Source organism: Falco naumanni, chromosome 15 (assembly GCF_017639655.2).
Source record: "Falco naumanni isolate bFalNau1 chromosome 15, bFalNau1.pat, whole genome shotgun sequence".
Taxonomy (NCBI): Eukaryota; Metazoa; Chordata; class Aves; order Falconiformes; family Falconidae; genus Falco; species Falco naumanni.
Window position 1 is genome coordinate 20,573,908 of NC_054068.1, and position 18,649 is coordinate 20,592,556.

Sequence of the window (18,649 nt, forward strand, 5' to 3'; positions counted from 1 at the left end):
AAGATTCTCTGTATTTTCCACCTGCTAAATAAACATGCTCTCTTTATGTTGAAAGAGTTCAGTGTCTGGGCAACTTGAACTCTGGCTGTCAGTTTATTGTCTGAAGCTGAATTACAACAGGGAGTTAATAAAGCTGCATCAGGCACTGACACCAGATGGAAGAACGTGGGGTCTTCATAAATTTTAACATTTTTTTTACTTGTCCTGAACATAAAGGTAGCGACCAGAAAGGAGAGTTAAAAAAAAAACTACACAAACACCCAAGACCCAGACATATTCAGAAGAGATTCATGCTATTACTTGAGGTGAATAAAAATAATCAGAAATTAATGCCTTTGAAGTACTGCACAATAACCTAAGGGAAAAGAATTTGAAAAGTCAGAGCTTTGATGCTTGTTCTCTTGGCTGAAGCACAAATCAATTTTCATATAAGCTTGCTTACAGAAACATTGTTTGTTCCAGGCTATTATTCATTTTCCACGCTCACACTGCTGTGACAGCCACAGGAGGACTGTCCATTCCCCAGGAAAATGCTTTCAGTGAAAGCCAACCAGAATGAAGAAAGCACCTCTGGCCAAATTCTAGCCAGAACCCAATATTCCCCAGATGATCAAGACACACACTTTCCTAGTACACCTATTAATTCTTACGTTAGATGTCCACCTTGATCACTATAATCTTCAATTAAACAAGGTTCCTCATGTTTTGTTGGGATTACTTACACGCACAGAGCTGGGCACACCTTAGTACTTGCAGAATGAGCACTACAGATAATATGTATTCTTTTTCAATTAGAGATTTGCAAGTAAACACCAGACGTACTTTGTCTATAGCATATAGAACCACCATATTCTTGTTGTTCTTTGATGAGATGCTTGTTCTCATTCCCAGCCAAACCCGTTTGTATTTTGTCTCCTGAACAAGCCTTCCAGGAGTAAGTTCAACACTAAGAAGTTCAACAGTGGATTGGACAGACCAGCTCGGAGTAACGCTGCCTTACAGATTTTGAGGCTCCAGGCACAAGGTAATTGGTTTTAGCAGAGTGGCAGCATTACAGAAAATTAGTGATGTTGCAGCTAAATATTTATATGATCCAAGTAAGTAAACAAGGTAGCGTAAGTAAAATCAGAGAACTGCTAACTTGTCCTGAAGTAGCTTTTTTACTTAAATAGACACCTAACCCCCAAATTTCTCCCCCGTCTCAGTGACTTTCAACTTCTGCATCCTCTGATAATGAAGGATGCATTAGAAAAGTAAACCGATCATACCTCCCCTTTGAGCGTTTTGTGGTATACGCCCGCTGAAGCCAGACAACAGATAAACTACTCACCTCGCTTAATGACTAGTGGAATCTTGAATTCACAGCGATGGTAACTAGAAAGTGCAAATCGTAAAGCTATTAGAAAACAGAAAAGCCAACATAACTGCATAGCATAAACTCAGGGCTCATAACCAGTTTAATGAAAAGTCACATGAATAATAAAACAAAAATGAGAGTCTCAAGGCTAAAGAAAAGTTCTCATTTCTATTTTCTACATCAGAAAAGGCAGCAGCCTGGAAATGTCCTAACACAATTTTCTAGAGGACACAAGAGGTCCTTCAGCACAAACTGCTCTGCTGTTACGCAGAGTGGATGGAGAAATACTCAGCTTAGAATCAGTACTACAGATTTCTCTGTCACTAACACTGTTTTAATCAGGTATCCAATCACTTCTTTAACTCACATTCCTCCTCTAAGGAGTTTACATTTAGACAGTATTAAAAATATCCTCAAAAGCATGAGATTATTTCAGTTAGTGATTAAAAAAAAATATAAGTAATGTCAGGAAAAACCAGCAGCCTACCTACCAGTAAATGGACACTCCTGCTTAATATGAAATTTGCCTCTAGCAAGAGAGTTTGCACGTTATAGCCAAACCAAGAACTACCTTACCTCATTTACTGCTTTAAGACATACCTGACAGTATGAAGGCATTTCAAAGTAAGAAGAAAATAATTGAAAAAACCCCATGCTAATAATGATGGCTGAAACCATTGCGAAAAAATACTTGATTTCTATGAAGGGAACCCAGCACTTCATTTTGAAATGTTCTAAAATGCTCTTTAAGAGATCAGTTCTTTACACTCACATGTTAAAGTTGTAATGACCAGGATAATTTGTATGCAGGACAAATTTCTTCACCTTGTGAGTGTTTGCATCAAAGAGAATATCCTGTCGAAGAAAACACAGGCAGACATGAGGCAATTTGGACAGAGGAAAGTGGCTTTCCCCAAGCTAACCTGAGATTGGTTACAACAGTACCTGTATATAGAGATATGCAACTATCTCATTGGAACTGAATGGAACTATGAAAAGTAGTATTTGAAAATGAGATTATTTGTAAACTCAAATAAACACACATTTCCTCCAGCAGTCAATCACAACTGCAGTTTCATTTGCTAAATGTTGGCAAGTTTTCTAAGGAAGTCTTGTTTTTCTGCATACTATTTACAGTAATGTAGACCAAAGCAAAATCGCGGCAAGGAGGGACATGAAGGCTGAACTACGTCCCACAGCTCAACACACTTTCACAGTTGGTGTCATGGCACACACCTATCTCGGTTCTGCGGGACAGGAGCGTGGATTTCAGAAACAAGAACTAGTATAATTATGCATCAGGCGTGGCAGAGGGAGAAAACCTGAGAGAATGGAGAAGCACAAAGAGCCCTCCATCCACTGGTAGAGATGGTAAGACATTACTGATTGGATTTGCAAGTGCAAGTCAGCATCGCTTTCACAGCCAGAGGCTCCCAAGGCAGCAATCAAGAGTTTTGCAGCCTTACCTCCCACAGCCTTTAGCCTTCTGAAAGAACTGCCGTGTAACTACATCCGAACTTTACAAGGATATGTTTATGGAAGCTTCCCACTCACCACTCCAAGTGTGAAATAATTGAAGAAGTAGTCATTGCACTTTGATGGGACTTGCTTATGGGGCGAGGGCGAATGGATTTTCATCTGCAAGAAACACATTTTTTCAGAGGTATTTAATAGCGCTGACAAAGGTGAATGCCATTAACATCACTACACTAAACCAAATTGCCACGATCTGCCATAATAATAATCTGAAGCCCTTGTTCAAATATGTAAGATATTGTGCTTCATGACAGAACCATCACCTGCTTGCAGTGGCACAATGACACGTCAGCTTTTTTTTCTTTTTTAGTTATCTGAAGTAAAAGGTTTACTTATACACTACTAGGTAAAAATATTAGGAAAGGATCAAACTATATGCTGGAGTTATTCTCCATAAAATATAATTAAAAACAGGCAGTACACATTTGCTAATGCTTATTTGGATTCAAAAGTGTTCCTATTTTTATCTATTTTTAAACCACTTAACATGATGAAATTCAGTTATTTTGCATAAATTGTAATTTAAAATAGGCAGTACACACTTGCTAAGGCTCATTTGGACTCAAAAGTGCTCCCATTTTTAAGCAATTGTAAAACCAGTTACCAAGATGCAATTTTATCCTTATTTTCTTTTAAATTTAAACAGATTTACATCAATTTAACCTAAAAAACTTCTTAAAACGAAATTATGTAACAGTTCATCCTGGCCTATTACATGTCAAGTGAAGCACTCATAATTTGTGCTACCTGGCAGTTTAATTTCACTGGCCTCGCAAAATGCAGGCCCTGTGATTAAACTGAGACAGCACTGAACATCCAGTCCTGCACCTGAAGGAATTCCCTCACCTTATCTTCGGACTTGTAGAAGACTTTGTGCGGAGACCCCAGGGTGCTCAGCACATCCTGGCACGAATCACCGAAGTACACGCAACGCTCCAATACCCGCATCTTGGCATCAGCTAAAACACTCGGGACACAACCTGAGGAATGGAAAACAACTCAAAATTCATCCTTCCCAATCAGAGAGCACATCAGCAAAAGAATACAAAAAGCTTAGCATTCCTCTATCACAAACCAAACAGCTGTATTTGAACAGTGCCAAGCTAAGTTTAACCATTTATTTTGCAACAGTTTAAACATTTCTTATCAAAGTGATGTGCGTGCTGACCATTGCACAGATCCCCATCTTAACCTCCAACTTCAGCAATGCTATCTTCACTTCCTTGCCATTCACGTGGACATGCTTTCCTAGCCCACTTCAACTTGATCAGCTGGTTATTAGCAGGAAGTGCCAGGAATTATTTCTAGTCCTAAAACATTCGACTTCAGCAGCTAGAGATGTATCTCCAGCTCGAGAAGTAAAGCCCATAAAATATAATTCCTCATCCATATTAATTGTGTCAGAGAACCTACATTCTTTACTCAAGATTTCCATAGCTTATTACATAAATAGCAAGTATGTTCCTACGCAACCACTGTTAAAAATGGATCTTACTGAGTAGCCATTACATAGATGAATTGCTGACATCCGTCAGCAGATGTTAAGAAATTGAACGATCTTACAGTTTGTGACCCCATGCGTTTTCAGGAACGCAGCACCTCACACTTACGAGAATGCATGTACACATGTGCAGCAGTGACTGCAAAATGCAGGATGTGCTCTAAATACACACTTAGCTTTTCCCACTATGCATTATTTATGTAGTAGTTATTGAATAAAATAAATCAGAAAAATCTGATTGAGTCATCCTTGATGTCTCAAGCACGGGTTTCTTCAAATTAATACGCTTGCAAAAAACTTGTGCTAGAACAGGCGTGTAACGTGTTCTACAACGGAGTTTCTGCAAACTTTAGCAAGACAAGAACAGCACATGTCCAGACTGCCTCTTGGCAAGTTTTAGTCTGAACATCAGTGATATAATTTAACAATTTTTTTTATTCATTGACAACATTTCCTTTAAGCTGCATATATATATATATATAAACACTTAACTAAACTTGACACTCTACCGTAAAAGCGTCCAATTTCTCAAAGTAGTTTATATTATTGTGATGTTAAAGCTAACTCCTTCCCTAGTACATGAGGATGTATGTTCCCTGTCCTAGGCAGGTCTCCGTTATACTCCTCTTTACAGAGAGAAGCGAAGTAGCTTGAAAACACCTGCTTCGTTTTTCTTCATATTTTTTAATCCTTCATCTTAAATTTTCTCCTTTTTAACTTCTGCATATTGCAAATGTATTCCCAGTGTTTCCTCAATGTACATACAGCTAGCAATCAGAACGGTCAAAAGCTGAACCTGCTAGTGAAAACTGTTGAAAAGATCTCCGTATTTTTTCTTACTAACATTGTTATGTCTCAAGTTATGGTGACTGAGCAAGACTCCTTTGCAGTCATTGTATCTTTCCCTCATTTCTAGGCAAGCATACCCTTCCCATTTCTGAAAGCACACACAAGGAGAAGGTACTCATCAGCCTCTGTCACTTTCACGGTTGCCTCCTACAGCAAATGAAAACAGAATTGAATTTAAAGTGCAGTCTAAGGCTGCAGCATTGCTGTAGTCTCCTGCAGGCATTTTTAAAAGCCTTCCAGAATTAATCACAAATATATTAACTTCATACAGCTCACTGGAATCTCGAAAAATGCACACGTGCATAAGGTTTCTTGATTTCTCATGGATTTTTCTCAGTGATATACTTGCATCTGTTTTACTCTATATGTACGCCTGGACACAAATTCCGTTTCTGCAGACGGACTCTAAGAACGTGGAGCTACTGAGAACAGGGCTACAGTCCTCAGTGATTTCTCCAGGGACAGGGAAATGCAACAGCAGGCAGATTCACCTTGACAGGGATTTCACTGGGCTTTGTTTTCAATAGTTCAAAATAAGGTATATAGAACACTTTGAAATCACCTGTAAAGTCATCACAAATAACCTACGCTTGATTTATACATGTTTATCCCTCTTTTCCTCAGGGAAAGCAATCAGTTCCATGTTCTCAGTGTCACTAGTACCTGCAGTGAGTAGGCGAAGCCGTAAACCTGAGGGTCCAGTTCCATCTCTCAGAACATCAACGTTCTCAGCATACACGTTACCGAGGAAACAGCCGAGAGGCATCGAGGGAGCCCTGAAACCAATCATAAGAGTGTGCATAGGATTCCGCTTAGTCTTCAAGTTTTCCATTAACAAGCTGGTAGCAGTTCACTGGAACAGAGCACGTTCATTTTGACAAAGCTGCATTTAATTCAGACTGAAGATTAAAAATTATATTAAACACAAGGATCAGAGAGCCTGGGGAAAAAGGAAGAGGAACAAGCCAGCACTCACATGCAGGACCTTCACTATTAATGAAACAAACAGCAAGTTTTAGAGACTCCAGGAACTACTGAAACTGTATCTAGCCTTTGCATACCTCCTGTAAGGACCTGTCATCTCAGACTTCTCTCAGGGAAAAATGGAAGTCATATAGTTTTTAAAGATACCTGCTCCTTGAACAAGGTGTATCACCCCAATGCAGCAGAAAAGCACAATGCTCTCACTGCTCTTGGGAAGCCTTGCCTAGAACATGCCATCAGCTTGTGCAGGTACACCAAACACAACTGTGCTGCTTTACTTGAGAAGTTCTGATTTTAATTCAGTTAGTTATATTTGAGAAAAGTGTAACAGCCCCAAGTAAGATTTTTAAATGCTGCTTTGTATATTAGTTTGTATATGCTTTGTAAAATTCACTTCTTATGTGAACTTCTTCTCTGTGTGAATGACTTGAGCTAAAAGTCAGGCTCTGAGCTCTCACACCCACACACACCAGAGCCCCATGCAACAACTAGCACTTCTACTAGAGCCTACCACGTCACAGATGGGCACAGAAAACAACATTTTTCTGAAGTGCACTTATTTCTAATTGGGAGACAACATCTGCATAAACAAGGTTCTCTCCCTTCTGAGCAGTAATCCAATGATGCATTAATCTCCTCCTGGCATTAAAACACAACTGCCTCTGCAAAAACTACCACCTTAACAGTCTGGGTACTTATAAGCTGAAAGGAAGAATTTACAAAAGTCCTTACAATATTTCCTTGAGTAAAGAACCTCAGGGACAAGGTTTTTAGAAAGAGAAAAACATCAGATGTTGTACAATAGATTACTCCTTAAAAGACGACAGAATACAATACCATGAAAACACTAACCATATTAAAATATAACTATTCCATTAGTATTTAGCCATGAAGATTAGTTTCCTCAGATTAGCAAGTTCAATCAGGTAACTGCAAATATATTCAATATATGGTACGTTATGCATATGGCTTAAGTCTTCTAGCTATAAAAAAATAATTAAAAATTTATTTTTAGGCTTAAGACCCTTGGTAGGGCCAAGCTGTCAGCCAGCACCCACAGGTCCTTTTCTGCCAGGCAGTTTTCCAGCCGCTCTTCCCTGAGCCTGTAGCATTGCATGCAGGGCCCAGCACTGAATCTTGTTGAAACTCATACAATTGGCCTTGGCCGATGGGTCCAGCCTGCCCAGACCCCTCTGCAGAGCCTGCTGACCCCCCCAGCAGGTCAATATTCCCCCCGACTTGGTGTTGTCTGCAGACTTACTGAGGGTGCACTCAATCCTCCCATCCAGATCTTCAATAAAGATAGCCCAACTGCTTCTCTTACCAGATTTACTATTTTTCCCCTTTACTTACTTAATTCATTTTCAGGTCAATTGAAGCCTACTACAGCTGAGCCAAGCTGTTTTTATAGCAACAGAAATCAAATCAATATTTGATTATAATGTCCGAGGACACCACCTATGGAAATTTGAAAGAGGCTGGTATCTAAAGGCACTCTGTACACTATCAAGTTCACAAAAGACCCAAACTGTACTAGAAACAAAGTGTGTATTTTGCATTCACAAAACCCTAAATAAATGAGGAAAAAAGAGTATATGCTAAATGATCAAAACAGCACAACGAGCTGTACATACTTGGTATCCTGCAGACTGTTCCCGTTGTAGATGTACATACGTTTCACAGTCGCACCATGCGGAATTTGCAAAGAGGCTAGACCGTGGGCAAAGTTAGGCTGCGGATACACAAAATCATTCTTGTTACACGACACAGTAGACACTTCAGGTCAAAGTTACAGATTACGTTAGAAATACAGTATATGCTTACCAATTCAGGTAAGTCTCTAACCAAAAAAACCAAAGAGGGTAAAACCCAACAATTAAAAGCCCTTCTAGATGGTGCTTCTTTACATTACACCACCCCGGGATCCGCAGGCTGGGGTGAAATGCTCACTGCGTTTGTCCACCAAGAGATGGCACTAGCCGAACAATTAGCCATGGCGTACTGAGGATTCAAGTTTCTTGATCACTGGCAGCTAACAATATATTTGTACTACTAACATAAACATATTTGTACTGTAATGCTGTATCTTTAAGGCAGACCCTTCTTTCTTGCCTCCCACTGCAATCATTTCAGCCTTTAAACATTTTTGCTGGTTTGTAAAACGCCTCTATCTGATTTTCTGCTCTCCTTATCGCCACAGTCTTACACATACTGCTTTTGATACGGACTTTGAGTGTTCTCACAAAATAAGAAAGCATGTTAAGGAAGTCAGAGCCATTCTTCTAGTACAGTAAGAGCCTATTTCTTTCAACTCTGAAGATGACAGGACCTTCTTCAAGACTTCAACATACTTTACTAGCCCTGGACAGAAAAGAAACTAAGTTTGTCACAAGCATTCAACAAAACCAAGATGTGCAATATGCCAACTATTACCCTGGTGTACTTTAGCAGGACATCACATAAAAGGCAAACAGAAAAAGTTGTACTTAGGCGGAAAGAAATTAACCCAAAGCAATGATTTTAGCTACTGTAAGTATGTAGACAGGAACCTTCACTACTTAGCAAATCTAGAGATGTCCTGATTTCAATCCTCTTTCTGAATTTACCCAGAACATGAACACCTCAAAACACAGCTTTCTAAAGTAGTCAGCTTTTGAACATACTTCCACCTTGCAACACCCAAAGTTTTCCTCAGTTTTTTCACTTCCATGTGCAAAGACTACACTGTTTTGCTAGGTAGTTCAGCATTCCAGCATGAAACCTCTCTGAACTTGAAAGATTTTGCCATCTTCCAGTTTCATTTCACTCCTCAGTCTTTCCTAATGTTCCTCCCTAAAAGGATCTACAAATAGTCACGTTCCCTGTGGACTGTTTTATACTACTCTGTTCTCTAAACTATCCTGTTTCAACTCGTTTATAATCCTGGGGAGAATTTTGCCTTTCACTCTGCACAAACAACATTTTACAAACCCTGTTTGAACAACTGGATGAAAGGCTTTGAGAAGGTAAAATTTTCTCCGCTGTTCCAGCAGCTACAAAGAACTATCATCCACGAACCAGGCTATGTCCCTCTCGAAGCATATTCGCACCAAGCATTCTGTAAGTATCCCCAATTATTTTCTTAGTTAACTGAACCACGTACCAAAACAAGACACAGATGCAATGGCTAAAACTGATCCTAGCAGCTTTATTTTTACATCTTCTAGTTTTTAGGCAGTCCTGCAAGGAGTAAGGATTTGGACTCTATGATCCTTTAGTGGCCCCTTCTAACCTGAGCTATTTTATGATTCTGTGATCTTTTCAAGTCTTTGGTATAACAATTGTCTTCCTTAGCAACTTAGCCATGTTATTCACAAACATCCTAGGAACTCTTGCATGAAACCCAACTACTCTTTGTTGGGACATTACTTCTGTCTGGCTTATTTGGTTTCTATTTACCTTCCAATATTTCTGAGACCCAACTGACTTTCACTACTGCTAAACAGTAACTTCCCCCAGCTACCCCGTTCTCGTAGCACATCAAGACACAACTACTGAAGTACCAGGCTGTGACATAGAACATGTGTCATCACATTGGTTGTTTTCTCCCCACTTTGTTTTGGCTCTTTATATGCTCCTTTTTATTTTAATTCCATACAGCATGCATTATTTTTAACTGAGAAGCCTAGATAATACAACCAAGAGCATTTCCATTCTCACACAAAACAAGTTACACATAAGTTTTCATTAATGTAGGTGGAAATCACAGAAGACTTGATCTTGTTTCCACTACAGAGAGGGATTTCCAAAGATTTCAGAGAATGCAGTAATGTTTAGTTACTCAGTAACTCATCTGAACATTTGGTGAATACGCTAACAGGTATTACAAATAAAGCTCGCTCATTTGGCTTTCTAAAAGCACTCAAACTGAAGGACACTTAAGATGAAAATGTATTTCATGAACTCTATCCTAGTTTAGTTGCATAATTGTTTTGATGAGATTCAAAAATATCTGATAAAAGAACAGCCCTCCAGTAGATTGCTTAATATTTACGTATTTGCACAGACAGCACTCATTTTTAGAAGACTCCTTTCAACAACAAAATCGCTAGTCCCAGTTCACAATGCAAGCAACACTTCTAAGCATACGCCTTCTGCTAAAGGGAAGAAAATTTTAAATTTTTGAATGAATACGAATAAAATACAAATAAGCACAACTGGGGAGTTAAATTCCTTTTAAATTACTATTTTCTTTTGCTTGCAGGCAAGACACTCTGTAGGTGATACTTCGCAAATACCAGTGGCAGAAAGACTGTCCATTAACTAAGAATGATTGCTGACCTCGTACTTCGGAGTTTCAGTCCAGGAGTCTAACTGAAAAGAAAACGACAGTCCTCTGAAATTGAGGTGAAAGAGTTGCTCAGCTGAATTATACACTAAAAGGGAAAAGAAAGCAAAAACAGGGTTACCAAAATAAATGAAAAATTTTCCAGTTCACATCTAACAGCACTTTCATCACCTCAATGAATTAACTACGTCTCAAGATGTAGGAGGAACACAATTACACAGGACAGTAATAGTTTTGCTTTTTATTTGTTGCAGTAGAAACACAGCAATAAAAGAAACCTTAGATTCATTACAGCTGCCTATGCAAGCCTGCAGGCGCTAACCTATCCCCAATGATACAATTATACAGGATGACACAATCAGTTACACCTTAACATCCCTCAAGCAGTTTAAACAGCCACTATTAGTACACTCCTGTTCAGCGTTATGTGAATGTACAATATTAACCAGAAAATCCTTCAGACTGATGTGCCCAGAATGCTGATAAATTCCGTATTTCACCCCACCGGGAAGCACGTTCCAGTGGGAGCTGACAGGTACCTCCCTGCCACCTCCACCTGTCCAGAGGAGCTCCCACTCGCATGCACCAGTTCAGCTACTCGTGATCCTGACTGGTACAGCACAAGGAGGAAATGCTTCAGACACGCAGGTTCTAGGCCACTTAAGAGTGGTAATTAAAAATAGCATCACCAGAAACACTAGCCGATCAGTCTGCTTTTACAAAGAGCAGTAATAAATTAGAACACGCACAGGCTTCTAGCTGTCATCACATCACGAGATGTCCCAATTTATTGCAATAAATTGCACATCATCAACTATAAACAGCAACAGAAGTCATCCCAGTACTTACTCTAACAAAACATACTGCTTTGAGAGACTGTGGAAAGTTTAAAAACAAGCCCAGGAGACTGGGAGCTTGGGAACAGTTTTGGGATTGATGCTATCAAACTTCAACCTGTGCCCAGTAGCTGCTGGGGGTAACACAGTGTTCTTGTAACACACAGAGGCTGGTTCATTTGCAAAACAGTTTGAAAACAGAGGCAAAAAAACATAAAGAAACACTCCGACAAAAGAAGCTGCTTTCTTCTACTTTACCAAAGGAAATTGATTCAATATTCCCTTTTTTTCCCTTACAATTTTATATTTAAGATGACAGAGCATAGAGAGAAAATATAAATATTCACCCCACCCCAAGTGCCTTTCAGATGTTCAACTTGAGACAAGTCACAAGGTATCTGGACAATGCCAGACCACCCATGACAGAAAAATAGTAGTTGAGCAATAAAGCATTAAGCTCTCAAAAGTTATTATTTGCCTTTTCTGCAGAATGTGCTGGTTAAGAGCCTTTTCCCTGCCTGTCACTCAAAGGAAAACGTGCAGGGAGAGGGAAATGTTTTGATCGGCAGGAAAATTACACAAATCTCTCTCATGTGATGAATTATGATGCATCTTTTCCAAAGCCCACAGCCAGCTGGAGCAGTGTTTTTCCCCTAGTCACGCCAAGTGTGATATCTGATTATACACATCGCATCGGTTCCCATCCCCTGCAATGTTTGTGGATGCTTAGGCTTAAAGGGCAAGGAATGGTTTTATCCTTACGAAGTTCTCTCATGCTTCCCTCGAGACCATATGTCACAACCACATGCCTGAACAAGGTAAGCCTTTTTTAAAAATTATTCTTCTTTTTGTTTACTATACAGGTACCCTGCAGAATAATTCCATTCAAAATTGCTGACAAAAGCAAAAAGACTGCTTCTTTGCTGCTGTACTCCCGGTGAGGGAGAGTTTGCCTTCCAGGAAAGCAACAGAGTGTGACCAGCTGGGAAACATTTCTGTAGAGCAGGATGGGACAAAGCCACCGACAACAGCGAGGCTGCAGAACGGACACGGTTCTGATAAAAGCAGAGGCAGATCCAAAAGTCAAGCCTTACTGGTATCAGACACAAGACTTTCCTGGCACCTCATGGGCGCCTGGGCAGGCTCCGAAGTCTCCGAAAGTTACAGAGCCCGAAGACAGGAACCACCCCTTATCCCTGCAAGGCCACTGTGGCAGGAGGGAAGGATGGTGGTTTTTCTCTTTTACCTTATTTCTTTAGTTCAATCACACAGCGCTTACCCATGCTGAATGGCACTTCGGCAAACAGCCACATCCACGAGGACTCAGAACAGGATGCGATTTCAACAGAACCACTGGCAAGAGCAAGCGCTTCCCAGCAGGAGGTCAGGTCAGAGAATCATGGAAATGTGGGATGAAATCTTGGCTTTGACAAAGCCATCAACCTCCAAAGTGGTCATATTTCAGTCAGCCCCATGACAAAAATACTACGATGTTTCAAACTAACATAAAAAGTAATGAAGCCGGTTGCAATTTTCCTCATGACTCTTCTTTTTCAAAACCACTGATTTGGCAAAACCAGAACTGCTCGCTGAAGGTTGGTTTCAACACAAAACCATGGCTAACCTTTTGAAATAAGTTTTGAAACTATCACTGTATCCTGTTGCAGGAAAGTTCTGTTGCAACCACCTTGGTTTTAAGTGAAAGACAACAATTTTGTTTGAAATTCTGTCGAGTTTAACACTGACATGAACAAGAAAATACTTTCAAACTTCAAGAGCTTGTGTTGGAGTTCTGGAGAAGTGTTAGGACAGATTAAAAATGGGATGGTTGTGTCACACTTTCATTCATGAAAACTGGCACTTGGTACTTCGGTCACATCAGGAGGAAGGTTTCGCTTCCCACCTCTCTCTCCCCATCCCAACTCAAATTTTTGTGGGGCATGAAAACATGGTAATCATCCCTCCCACATGCTGAAAACTGTTCTGGTTCTTTGCCTTTACTGTTTCAGAAAATACGAAGAAATAAAAGTTATCACAACTTGCATTGCATGATAGAGTTCAAGCTGTTTATGACAGGCAGCTTAATAGAGAGCATTTACTGCTGCTAGGCAGGCTGTTAATGGAAGATACCAACCTTGCAGTGAGGAAACTGAATAATGCACTAGTGAAATGGTAAGAGGCCAACATTTTAATAAAGGCATTTTCATACTACATGTCACTGGATGAGAACATGTTATGAAAAACTATCATCAGATGAAGCAAGTGGGCAAGTTCTCTTAATTGAGTATGACAGACGCGCAAGATCTGGCAAATTCAGCACAAGGACATGTGGTGCCAAACTGTTTTTAAGTGCTTGCATACAATTCCATGCAGTAATAAAACATACTATTCCTATCATAAGCAGTGCTTACAGCTGGGTATGTATTTTTATGGTTCATATCATCACAATTTTGCAGGCACTTCACCTCTAAATATTTGCAAATTAACTATCGTCATAGAGCAAGTAAAAATTACAAACTGTCAAGGATATGGAACTGCTTTCACCCTTCCCAAATTCTATGTAGTCTCTTGTACATGATATTTCTATAACAGCTCTAACTATATCTTGGAGTTTCTACCCAAGAGGAAATGTCAAGACCATGACCAAAGTAAAGCTTAAAAAGGCCAATTCTGGTCCTTGGAGTATTATGACTAGAAGCCATCCAAACTGCATTTATCTCCATCTGATACTCATCTGCTACAGCAGGCTTTTATGCAGTGATATTACTTTAGCCACATGACCCTCCACAGTTAATAAATCCTATTCTGCAACGTGCAAGAGATTGCCTGCAGAGAACAGGAACAAAGACTGGATATGCAATCACCATCAATCACTGAGAACACTAGCCTATTTGGGATCAGCCTGACTACTGCAAATGGACTGGGCTAAGCTAAAAATAGAAAATTATGCTCTAAAAAGGGTATCTTGCCAATATGGAGTTAATCTTCTTTCTTGTTACGCCAGTTTGCGGCTCTGTTTCTTGAAGGCTCCTGAGCAGTTTAATTGTAAAGATCCTCTTCAATGTTTCACCACTGGCTTATTTTGATCACCTAACAAACCCCTGCAATACACTCTCCATTTTCACATACAAACAAGGAGCTGAAAGGTAAGTCTTTTTCCTGCTGCAGCGGTGGTGAACAGCCAAGTAGCAGTGCAAGAGCCAGAGTGGGTTCAGCCAGGTTAATTAAACTTGTCCCAGTCATGCCGCACCTAGGCTGACTTCACACCTCCCCAGCGCTCCCAGAAACGGGAAGGAGATGTGAGCCAGTTACACACAGGCTCAGACTTGACCCTGCCCTAGCAGGGGTGTTAACCACGTTCTCAGAGCACAGAGCCTGAGCAAACAGTCCTGGCTGACCCCACGCAGAGATCAGCTCAGATGTCTGTAGGCTTCATGGCATACTTAATCCCTAAGGACACTTGAGAGCTGACCATGCATAAGAAGGTTGATGCTCTTGTTCTTACACAATAAAGCTCACAATTTTCTGTACTGGCTGTTCAAAACAGATCATCAATAATATCTGAACGCACCATCCTGTGCCAATGACTCTCTGTCTCACTATTTCACTTAAAAAGAGTCACAGTTAAACTTACAGTACATTTTACATGATATCCCAGCTATAAGAATACAACCGTTCCGGAACACAACTTCAGCTCATTTGACCACAGAAGTGTCTACATGTTTCTCTAGGCAGACATACAGGAAAGAATTTCTAGAAACAAGTCTGTCAATCTAGGTGCGCTTCTCAGAAACACTTCAGCTTACCTCCTGGATGTGTTGCTCCAAACGACTGATCAATTTGTTCTATGGTTGGAGCAATTGCCTGAGAGTTAAAATGGACACCACTGAAAAAGAAAACAAAACAAATCTGCCTTAAGAATATTGAACAGATGCTACAAAAGTTTATTAACAGCAATACTACATTTAAATTGGAAAAAAAAGAGTCTCCAAGACTGAAGGAAAATAAAATGGTAATTAAACCAAGTGTTACGTTCAAGAAAGGATAATTATCTACCTTCTTTTTTGACAGTTATTTTGGGGTTTTAACAGGAATGATTGAAAAAATGAATTCAGGAGAGAAAAGGGAGAGAAACCAGTCACTGTAATCAAGAAAAAGTTGTAGGAGGCCTTACATCACTTACCAATATTTTAACTTCACCTTAGTCAAGTCATAAACTTCAATCACCTGAAAGACAGGAAACAAACATTACCACACCTCACACTCCCACTAGTCCCGACAGAGGCAAGTTCTTGTCACAAGGCCAGCCTAGCTAGTGCTGCTCGCTCCCCTCCTGAAGAGACCTCTGCTGGGATAAATCACACAGAGACAAAACTCTGAAAACTGACTCAGCAACTGCACATCTGAAACAAGTACTGAAGAACAACTATGGGTTCAGTACAGGACCTCCAGATCCCGCGTAAATCAGCGCTGACCTGCAGAAAGCCATCTTTTCACTAATTCACCAGCATCTCTATTGCTGCAAAATTACTCTTAAGCAAGTTCAAAGGAAAGTAATAGCAAAGGTCAGCTAATTAGGGAACCCTCTAATCAATGTCAAACAGTAGGCTCTTCCTTGTGTTGCTCTTATTACCCTGGAGAATGCAGGAAGTCCTAGCATCCACTGCTCTGCTCTAACTTCCAAACTCCTTCTGAAGTAAAAGATGAACACGGCAAGATTAAGTAGTAGTAATCCATTTCATAAAGAGACATCCAGCAATCTCTCCAGCGTTACAGAAGATAATCAGAAGACCAGCCCACAAAGAACCCAAGCAAGCCATGATACCTAGTTCTGATATTTGAATATTTTAGACCTTACTGAATAACCCAAGGAGCTCCTCTCTGTAGATAATACTAGGTATGGATCCTTTGTTCTGAATACAGTACTGCAAACGCCCATCTGAGTGATTTCGTATCATTGTTATGTGACTGTTACTGAATCTTGAGGCTAGACTGGGCTTTAAGCACATAATTTTTGGTGAGTAACCATGGTCAAACACAAGCTTCTTCCACCCTACAGATGCGTTCCTGTGTCAGCAGGAAAAGGAAAATACGTAGAGCACATCATAACCGCTGCAAAGAAAAGGTAAAGTGCTTTTTACTGCTTTGTATAATCCTCCAACAAATCACTGGCAGATTCAGAAAGGACTCTCTCTTCGGCTAGAGAATAAAGCACAATTCCCCAGGGAACTTGCTATGAAACATGGTTTTAAAGCCTAAAAATATCACCAGCTAAGAAGGAAGTCTTGGTTTTGGGAGATGCCCAGCAAATAACCCTAAATAAGACAACTTGCAATGCTTAAACCACTAGGAAAAAAAAAAGTCAACATTTGATGGTACGCTGTTGACTCATAAAACTTTGGAAGAGTTCTCTGCACTTTGTTTGCTCGGGAAGCCCACACTCTTCAGGACATAAGCAACAAGTATAGCACAAAGCAAGTAACAAACGAACATTCTGGCAGAATAGACATAAAGAAGAGCTATCAAGTTTTTCTTCTTAATAAATATACTTCAAATTAAGCTTCTTGGAAAAACGTGGTTATCCAGTATTTTATTCCAAATGCTGTTTGACATGCCCAGGTTTCCTTTACTGCACAGCTTGTTAAAAACAAAGGCTACTTTTATGAAAAGCTAGGAATGACTTCACATTTTTTTAGTGACCTTGCACACTGTCTTTTTCCCCTCAGAAAATGTTTCTGAAAATAGAGAAAACCACTCGCCACACAGATCTCATTTTGCAGCAACAACCAGAGAGCACTGGGCACTCTCCTGAAGTTCTGCTGAAACACACAGCGGTGGCAGAAGACAAAAGGATGAGCAGAAGAAGGAGCAGTGCATGAGGAACAGCATGTTGCACAAACGAGGTCCCCCACGAGAGAAACACCCTGACAGCAGCCAACAGGCACCGATTTGCCATCGGCCCTCTTCCCACGATTCAGACAGATCTATTCACGTCAACATTTCTTTTTACTAACAGCAGAGGAAGAAACAAGCGCAACCTAGCAAAATTTAAAGGCAGTCAAAAGAGCTCATAAAACTCATGAAAGATATATTGAAGAAACACTGCAACAGGCCATCGCACTAGAAGAGGATTTATTTTTAAAACTACAGAAGCTACACTGACAAAAGGATTAACATGATTCTTTTTACTTGCAGAGGAACAAAAACTAAGACCAAGGACTATTCTTTGATGGGCTTACTACACAGCCAGAAGGCAGTTGGTTTAAATGAGTAAAACCTGATGCTTTGTTACACTCACTGTTTTAATAATTAGTACTGAGCAAGACTCATAAAAACGTTCAGGTACCTACTAACCAGCAATAACAGACCAACGCTGTGAAATCTAACTCTTTCTCCACCTTAGAGAGAGCGTATGCGAGAGACCTCGCTGCTCAATTTCATACCAATGTTTTCAAAACCTGGTCCTGGATCTACTCATTCACGTTAGCAGCACCTCCTGCAGTGCTTTGGCTATGGAAGCTGAGTAGAGAGACTCTGCACAAGCCTTCCTCCCCTCCCTGAAAAAAAGGGAAGAAACTTTTTAAGAATATTGCTATGGCTTTATTCCTGCACCAGGAAATAGACCCTGCAATTCTTTGGGTCTGCCAAGACTTTCCATTTTAGAAGCCTGTATTTCAGTCTTTTTCTCAACCAAATTTAATGGCAAGTGTGTATTAAAAAAACAACACACAAAGCAAAAAGGCATCCTGATTTTTCCAGTTTTGCTGCTGCTGAGCAACACTGAAAACACAGAGTCATACCATCGTAACAGCCATTACTTATTCTACAGCTACACAAGTCCTGTTGCTCACTTCTGAACTAAGCCCACAGAATTTATTCTATAATGCTTTCGGAACCGTTTTACAAGTGTAAGTTTTCAAAGCATTGTATGCATTTAAACAGCTTTGCTCCCCATAGTTAAAACAAACAAAAGGTACTACTAGACCACTCAACCACAACATACCACAACAGATTATTTTTTGTCAGACTCTGAAAACCCAGAGCTTAAGAGACATGGCATATACTAGTTACAGCACCTCAAAAACACTACAAGATTGCAACATTCCAAAAAAAAGTCAGTAAGCAACCCACGCACTTGAAGGAATTATGTCAGTTTTGAGTTCAGTCTCCTTAAGAATTAAATATATTTTTGAAAGATTTTGTAGATTTTCCTTTACACTGATGAAGATCCATCTGAGACAGATTTTTCAAGATAGCCT

At 40.0% G+C, this 18,649-nt stretch overlaps 1 protein-coding gene across 5 annotated transcripts in view; it reads right to left on the reverse strand.

Moving 5' to 3' along the window:
* Positions 1-18,649, reverse strand: part of PHAF1 (phagosome assembly factor 1) — a 38,014-nt gene that overhangs the window by 8,020 nt on the left and 11,345 nt on the right. For all 5 annotated transcript variants that reach the window (XR_005831081.1, XR_005831082.1, XM_040615070.1 and 2 more), the window contains 9 exons: positions 15,574-15,617; positions 15,197-15,276; positions 10,548-10,642; positions 7,862-7,959; positions 5,907-6,019; positions 3,740-3,873; positions 2,912-2,995; positions 2,130-2,212; positions 1,331-1,374 (listed from right to left, as the gene is read on the reverse strand). Coding sequence is in view for 3 of the 5 variants with exons in the window: in XM_040615070.1 (XP_040471004.1) it covers positions 1,331-1,374; positions 2,130-2,212; positions 2,912-2,995; positions 3,740-3,873; positions 5,907-6,019; positions 7,862-7,959; positions 10,548-10,642; positions 15,197-15,276; positions 15,574-15,617 (775 nt within the window). In the remaining 2 variants the exon portion in view is untranslated. The remainder of the gene's footprint in view (positions 1-1,330; positions 1,375-2,129; positions 2,213-2,911; positions 2,996-3,739; positions 3,874-5,906; positions 6,020-7,861; positions 7,960-10,547; positions 10,643-15,196; positions 15,277-15,573; positions 15,618-18,649) is intronic.